Source organism: Arachis ipaensis, chromosome B9 (genome assembly GCF_059453495.1).
Source record: "Arachis ipaensis isolate K30076 ecotype BB chromosome B9, ASM5945349v1, whole genome shotgun sequence".
NCBI lineage: Eukaryota > Viridiplantae > Streptophyta > Magnoliopsida > Fabales > Fabaceae > Arachis > Arachis ipaensis.
The window spans coordinates 139,545,770-139,554,350 of record NC_142444.1 but is presented as its reverse complement, the minus strand read 5'-3'; the positions used below and the strand labels follow the sequence as shown (position 1 = coordinate 139,554,350).

Sequence of the window (8,581 nt, the reverse complement as noted above, 5' to 3'; positions counted from 1 at the left end):
CGTAATTCTGTGTGTCATTCTGGTTATTATGGCGATTTTCAGAAAACCGCCACAATTCTCTGAGTTAAAACGGCGGTTTTTGAATAGGTTAAAACAGCAGTTTAAACCGCCATTATTTCCAAATAAGACGGCATGTTTTTTGTTGGTTAAAATGGCGGTTCAAACCGCCGTTATTTCCAGGATGAAAATGGCATTTTCGGTTGGTTAAAACCTGACAGAGCAGCATTTTAGTTGGTTAAAACGACATTTTTAGTTGGTTAAAATGGCGTTTGAAACCGCCATTTTTATCGAGTTAAAATGACATTTCATGTTGTTTAAAATGACAGTTACAAACCGTCTTTTTTATCGGATAAAGTGACATTTTTATCATTTACAAAGACAAATTTTAACCGTCATTTTTATCGAATTAAACAAATAATTTTTTCAATAACAAAAAATCAATACTCATAAATAAAATATTATATAACTCATAAACAATATATTAAACATAATATATTATTTTTTATTATTAAAATCAAAAGTAATAACCCCTTACAAATAAAGTATCTAACATAACATAATTTTTTAATTATAAATGTCTTAACATGTAATTCTTAATACATAAAATCTTCTTCATAATTTTTGGTGCACTTTGTCATGATAATCTCTGTCCTCACTTCAATTTTTTTTTTAATTATTTGTTTCTAGAGTGCTTATTTACACAATATTATTTCTCTCAATAAATTTAAGATACAAAATAAACCAAAATAGCTCAAAACCATACCTTAGAAATTTTCCTAAGATTTCTTTTCAGAAATCAGGTGAAGTAAGGCTCTTCTTGTCTTCCATCAGTGGAAACTTGATGGAAACAATTGCCTCAAAGTTGAAATCCTTGCTTCTCCACCATAGACCTGGAAAATCATCACTACTATTTCTTAAAATCAATGAAAATGGAATCACCTTCCTAATTATAGAATATGGCAATCACTTGCAGACAAGTAGCAGACAAGTCTTTCAAGTGTCAGACTAAGAAATAGCAGACAAGTCTTTCAAGCATCAAACTAAGAAGCAACATAATTAAAAAAATATTATGCGAGGCAAAATAGACGCGAGTGCCGTTGTCGAATCTCGTATAGAGGGCAGAATGAAGAAGGACAAATTGTGGAAAGTAATTAAGTAACATTGAGAATGGAACCATTTGTATGTGTTGCTTAAATTTAAGTTGAATCCGCATTTCAAGTAAGTGTTGTCATTTTCAGGGGAGGATACAGCCACGAGACACTGATTTGAACCAAAATCAAAACAATATCCTTTCTTGTCTTGGATATATATGAGTAAAACACATGCATATATTTCCAACTTATACTATTAACCTCCTTTACTTATATAAAGAGCATATATAACTATACACACGCAACCATGTTTTCTATGAATTACTTAGTTTACACCATAGAGATATTCAGATATAATAATAATAGCAAAACAATTAAGAAGATTCCTCCAATCCATAATTAGATTACCATCCCAGTTAAGTTTCTTCTTTTCTCTTTTTCTCATTTTAAAAAATCTTTTTGGTATAGACAAAAAATTGTTATTATTCAATTCTGATGTGCCTCCTTAGTTGAGAAAACACTGCTGCGCCTTATCTCACATATATATATATATATATCATCAGCTTGTTGAGGATATCGCAGCCAGTTTATAAGAGCATTTTCGAGTGTTTTGATATGTGGAACACAGATTAAATCCTAAAATAGTTGTTAAAGTTCTACAAATATGAAAATTGTTAATTCAGTAATTTTTAATTTCTCCCACTCCCAAAATTAGAAAGTATCACATATTTGATATTTGACATAAAACATATAAATCCAACAGTCTAATTAATCACCTTTTCAAGTTTTAACTCATCTGACACTAGTAGAGCCACATTAAAACAGCAATGAAAATATGATGATGAAATAATTTAGTTACAGTCAATTTTGAAATAGTTGAGATTGTGTTTGGTTTCACCATTAATCTCTTTCAATCAATTTATAGAGTGTTTTTCTCTTTCTTTTATGAAAATTGAACAACAAAATAGAGCATATACATACTGAGAATAAAGAACAAGAAAAATTTTGAGTACTATGCTGAGATTCAAACCAAATAAATTAAATTTTTCATCTAATCTAAGGCAAGCCTAAGAGAATCTAATAGAATGAAATATTTTCAAGAGAACAAAGGAAAATAGGGAGAAGAACCTAATCATGAGTCTGCCGGAAGAGAAACTCGCAGCTCAATAGCTCGATGGACGAGATTGCCGGCGCAGGAGAACGCCGCAGGAAGAGATCACCGCTGGAGGAGACGTCGCAGGAGGAGACGTCGCCGAAGGAGACCGTCACTGGAGAAGACGCCACAGAAGGAGGTCGCCGCTGGAGGAGATGTTGTCGGAGGAAACTGTCGCTGGAGGAAATGCCGCTGGCAGGAGGAGATCATCGCAGGAGGAGATAGCCATTGGAGAAGACGTTGCAAGAGGAGGTCGCCGCTGGAGGAGACTTCGCCGGAGGAGGTCGTCACTGAAGAGGATTGTCGTCGGAGGAGAGATCGTGACAGAAGAGATTGCAGTGGCATAACTTCAAGATTTCTCTCACAGTGGCAGCGTTTCAAAGTGGGAATGAGGAGTGATTAATTTAAGGTTGAGCATTTTATACAAGTTGATAATGGCGTTTTAAAACCGCCAGAATTCAAAACAACCGCTGTTAATTACAAATTAATTACGGCAACACTAAGAAACGACATAATATTCAAATATTAGGGCGTTTTTATAGAACCCCCATAATATTAATGTCATTTTATATCATTCTTCTGTAGTGTCTATTGTATGTTGTCAAATAAATATTATTTAAAGATCAAAATGATAGATGATTTATTTTTGTGTGTATATATATGTATTTTGAATTTTTTAATAAAATAAATAATTATTAAATGAGTAAAGTATCGTTTTTATCCCCAATATTTGGGGTAAGTCTCAAAGTTGTCCCTAACATTTTAATCGTCATATTTAAGTCTCTAACGTTTTAAAATTAGCTCAATGTTGTCCTGTCGTTAGGGATCCGTTAACAGAATTGACGGCAGGACAAAATTAAGACGATTTTGAAACGTTAGGGACTTAAATAGAACGAAAACATTGGAGACAAAAACGATACATAGAATTAAATTTTAATTTTATCCTTCAATAATATCAATTTTTTACTGTAATAATATTCAACTATTTTTTAATCACATCTAAGTAAATTACACTTAATCACACTACTTTCATTCTAAATAATTTTTTTATATTTTTATATTAACTTATAACTTTAAGTGTAAAATTATAAAAAAATAAATTTATTTAGAATGAAAGTAATGTGATTAAGTGTAATTTACTTAAATGTGATTAAAAAATAATTGAATACTATGTACAGTAAAAAATTGATATTATCGAAGGATGAAACTAAAATTTATTTCTATGTATCGTTTTTGTCCCCAATATTTTCGTCCTATTTAAGTCCCTAACATTTCAAAATCGTCTCAATTTTGTCCCGCCGTCAATTCTGTTAACGGATCCCTAACGGTAGGATAATATTAAGTCAATTTTGAAAGGTTAGGGACTTAAATAGGACAATTAAAATGTTATGGACAACTTTAAAACTTAGCCCAAATTTTAGGGACAAAAACAATACTTTACTCTTATTTAAATTTAGTAAATAATAATATTTTTAGTGATGACAAATATGATCGATTTAGTTGTGTTAAAAGTTTAAAAGTGTTTTAATTCTTATATTAGTGTTGCAGGCCCAAATATTAGTGTGCAAATCAAAAGCAATGGAACTAAACACTTGAACTTTAGCTACTTGGATTAAGTCTCTTGTTTAGTCTATTGTCATTCTTAAAAGGAATAACATCTTTTTATTGGTAGTACTAGCTTGCTTCGGGTAAAGTACAAACAAAAAAGAGAAGTTTACTTTTTTTAATTAAGCTCAAAAAAAGAAGAAAGAAAATAAATCTTGAAAATTATGTCAAATCAAAATCAACATAAACAAGTTAAGCTAATTCAGAGAATAAAGATATGAAATTTTTATTAATATGCAAGTTAATTACTTGTTAATTTTTTATTTCCTTTACACAACTATTTCGGATAACATGAAGAAAGTGGTGGCTACTTTGATTTGCTGTAAATCAATGGTCTATAATAAAACTTAGGGTCAAAGCACTAGATTAAAGATTTTGATTTATCAAACCCATTGAGAATCTGTTATGAATGAAGCCGCTGCTGTGTTGCTTAATTTTGATATCAAATTTCTGATTTTCTGGTCTGATTGATGAAAGGAAAGGGAAGACTTGAGCTGGTTCAAGATTCAATGTGTTGACTTAGTTCTGCAAACCCTAAAACTGGCTACAGGACTCCATACAAAAAGAAAAATTAACTTCAATTTACAGGCAAGGAGAGTGAACTAGAATTTGAATTTTATTGAGAGCTTTTTTACTGTTCTTGTTCAACGTTTTGGATAATATTTTTATATCAAAGAAACATTCCTCCAAGATAGAGAGCTACATCTGAGAGTGCTGAATCTAGTTCATCTTATAGATTCAGAGCTATACAACATCATTTCCTTCATGGTCTATTATTGAATATTCTGTTTATATATTGTATCTTTCTTTGTTTCTATTCAGTGGTAAAAGGCATATATAAGTGAGGCATTAAGAAAAAGTCATTGAAAAAAAAAAGATAAAGAGAAGTACTTGGAAAGAAAAGTTAAAATTTATGTCTTATCTCTTTTAATTGTATTTCTGTTTTGTATCACATACCTGAGAGGTATTCTTTACTAAGTTGGGTGAACACTTAGTGTGTTGAGAGTCTAAAAAGTAAACTTAACCAAGTCAAACTTAGGAAGAAGTTTGATTTGTCCCTAATAAGAATAAGTTGAATTCTTGACAATTAGTGTATATAATACTTAAAAAAATAGTGAAACTTTTACCATTATTGTGGTGAAGACTGGATGTAGGCTATATTGTACAAAATATCTGAATTAGGATATATATGATTGTGTCATCTTCTTTTTTCCTATTCTGATTCTGTTTTCGTGTATTATGAGACAAAATAAAATTATTTCTTGCATAATCAATCTTGCCGTCTGCATAAAAATAAAGTGATCCGGCCGTTACAAATATCAACTCATAACTCGGCTTTATGAGCCATAACTCAGCAGAATGCATCACAGTTCGACGTTACGCTATTAATCGGCGTTACAATTATTAATCGGCGTTACAATTATTAATCGGCAGCTTACGTTACAATTCGGCTTAACGGACTACTTTCTAAAAGTGAAACGTCCAGCCTAACATTTCACCCTCATCATTGCTCTTTAATACAGGCAATAAAGTAGAAACATAATTGACCTGTACATTTTCACCTACAAAAAGGTATGATCTTCTATCTTAAGACACATTGAATTCTCAATACTGACTTAAGTTTCGGAGTGCCTTTGCAGGTACACTCCCCCCTTGTTTCTTGCTCAAAGCTCTACGCGATTGGATATCCCCTTGGAGAAAAGTTCGGATTACTACAAAGTTCAAAGGTCGGCACTGAAGATAACAACTCGGTGTCGATTCCCAGAGACCGAGCTCTCCCTCCAGGTAACCAGACAAGAACAATTGGCACCCACCGTGGGGCCAAGAATATAATCCCTTCCATATATCATCGGCCTCGAGGTTCTCACCCGAGTCATGGCTGAATAACTTCTACCTACACCATCCGAACTCCTCCAGATGGTGACCGAATTACGGCAAGCCAACCAGTGCATGGCCGAGGAGAACTAAAGAATGGCATAGCAAATTGCCAACTTAAATAACACCCGAATCGAAAACAACAATGATCGGCAAGAACGGACAGAGGAAGCCGAACAGCAATCAGGGCCAACACATGTCTCTGACACTACTCGACAGGAAGAGGAGCAACCCGAGCATAATGAAGAAGCTCGGCCAGACGGTGAGGATGACAATCAGGAAAGCTCCCCTGGACCATTCACGGCCGAGGTGATGAACTTCGTGCTACCCAAGAGGTTCACTCTGCCGACCACCCTAACTCCCTATGATGGGTTAGGTGATCCGAAGAAATACATCAAGAAGTTCACCTCCATAATGATAGTAAACGGTGCATCTGATAAAGTTTTATGTCATTGCTTTCCATCTTTCTTAGACGGTCCTGCACTTGATTGGTTTTGTTCTTTGCCTGCAGGTTCTATTTCCCGATTTCGAGACATATCAAAGCCCTTTGAGGAGCACTTCGCTGGATCGGCCATCTACCTACACGACTCCGATTACCTGAATACAATCAGGCAAGGCCAGCAAGAAAGCCTCAGGGACTACATGACGCGCTTCACAAAGATAGCCATGAGTATACCCGACCTCCACCCTAAGGTGGAACTGCACGCCATAAAAAGCGAACTGCGACCAGGAAAATTTCAGGAAACTATCGCCGTAGCCAAACCTAAGACTATGGCCGAGTTTCGCGAAAAGGCTAAAGGTCAAATCGACATCGAGGAACTTCGGCAAGCTCGAAAAATAGAAAAGCCTCATTACAGAGACGATGACAGAACTCAAGACAAAAAGAAGAACTTCAAACCGACTTCGCGATATGAATCCTACACTCAATTCAACACCAAGCGCAATGATATCATCAAGGAGATCTTGAATTCAAAGTTGATCAAACCGCCAAGAAAAGCCGGTAGTTACCCATATTCAAAAAGAGCGGACAGATCAAAATACTGCTCTTTCCACTAAAAGCACGGACACACTACCGACGAGTGCATCATCGCCAAAGACCTTCTGGAGCGATTAGCTCGGCAAAGCCACCTGGACAAGTACATCGGCGGCCACATACAGTGACAAACAACCCCCTCTGGTGAACAAAACTCGGCGACACAGCATGGCCGAGATAAAGATCGGCCAGACACCAACCATCCCGATCAACCAAGACGTGTTATTAACTGTATTTCCGGAGGTTTTGCAGGTGGAGGAACTACAAGCTCGGCAAGAAAGCGATCTTACTGAGCTATGCTTTCCATAGAAGCCAATCAACCTCAACAACAAACACTTCCACAGTTTTCGCAGATAACATTCCAGAGAGCCAACCACAACACTAACGTGGCAAATCTAGACGACCCGGTTGTAATCTCCCTACAGCTCGGAGATCTCCTAGTAAAAAAGGTGTTACTGGACCCAGGAAGCAGTGCCGATGTTCTATTTTATTCCACATTACAGAAAATGAAACTGAGCAATAACATCCTCCAACCTTCCACTGGTGACCTGGTAGGTTTCTCAGGTGAGAGAGTCCCGGTTATGGGCTCTGTGTGGTTACAAACCACACTCGGTGAGTTTTCCTCGTCAAAAACTTCAGATATTCAATACTTAGTAGTTGACTGTTTTAGTCCTTACAATTTAATACTTGGCCGACCTTTCTTAAATAGGTTCGGCGCTATAGTATCTACAATTCATCTCTGTGTTAAGTTTCCTCTGCAGGATAACACAATTGCAACCATTCACAGTGATATACAAGAAGCCAGGGAATGCTACAACAACAGTCTTAAAAGACCTAACTCAAACACAAAAGCCCATGTTCACAACATCGGCAGCATGGACGAACTACCATCTCTGGCCGATCTTGATCCCAAAGCGGGAAGCCTTGAAAGACCAACCCCAACAAAAGACCTGCATAAAATCTATTTCACAGAAAGCACGGACAAATTCACACACATCGGCTCAACATTATCCTCAGAAGAGAAATCATCATTCCGAGCATTCTTACAGCAAAATGCCGACCTGTTTTGTTGGACCCCAGCTGATATGCCAGGCATCGATCCATCCATCATATTCCATAAGTTAGCATTAGATCTATCTGTCCAACCAGTAGCACAGAAAAAGAAAAACCTCGGCCATGACCGAAGACAAGCTTCCCTGGAAGAAACCAAGAAGCTCATCAACGCGGGCTTCATCCGAGAAATCAGATTCACAACATGGCTGGCGAATATCGTCATGGTGAAAAAACATAACGGTAAATGGCACATGTGTGTTGATTTCACCGATCTCAACAAAGCATGCCTCAAAGATTCCTATTCTTTGCCCTCAATTGATTGCTTAGTTGATAATGCCTCTGGTTATGAAAAACTCAGCTTTATGGATGCATATTCTAAGTCTTCGCCAAACAGATAGGCAGGAACATTGAGGTCTACGTTGACGATATGGTCGCCAAGACAAAGAGCGGCAACAATCACCTTGATGACCTCGCAGAAATCTTCGGACAACTAAGACAATACAACATGCAGTTAAATCCTGAAAAGTGCGCATTTGGGGTCCAGAGCGGCAAATTCCTCGGCTTCATGCTCACCAGCCGAGGTATCGAGGCGAATCCAGAAAAATGCCGAGCTGTTTTAGACATGACAAGCCCACAAACCATCAAAGAAGTCCAGCGATTAACAGGGAGACTTGCTGCACTGTCTAGATTTTTACCTTGCCTAGCTTCTAAATCTTTATGTTTTTCCAAACTTTAAAAACGAAAAAAGCTTTCCGTTGGACTAATGACTGC

At 36.4% G+C, this 8,581-nt stretch overlaps 1 protein-coding gene and 1 pseudogene across 1 annotated transcript; both read left to right on the top strand.

Moving 5' to 3' along the window:
- The first annotated feature begins 5,724 nt into the window (after window positions 1-5,724).
- LOC148546541 (uncharacterized) lies at window positions 5,725-6,885 on the top strand (annotated as a pseudogene).
- Window positions 6,886-7,053: 168 nt separating this feature from the next.
- LOC148546540 (uncharacterized) lies at window positions 7,054-8,208 on the top strand. The gene is made up of 2 exons (XM_088499246.1): window positions 7,054-7,308; window positions 7,519-8,208. The coding sequence occupies exons 1-2, from the start codon at window positions 7,054-7,056 to the stop codon at window positions 8,206-8,208; spliced, it is 945 nt and encodes a 314-aa protein (XP_088355372.1).
- The last annotated feature ends 373 nt before the right edge of the window (window positions 8,209-8,581 follow it).

Coding starts and splice junctions, on each gene's coding strand:
- LOC148546540 (XM_088499246.1), top strand. CDS start 7,054: ATGCTTTCCATAGAAGCCAATCAACCTCAACAACAAACACTTCCACAG. Junction 7,309..7,518: donor AACCTTCCACTGGTGACCTG/GTAGGTTTCTCA, acceptor TTTCCTCTGCAG/GATAACACAATTGCAACCAT.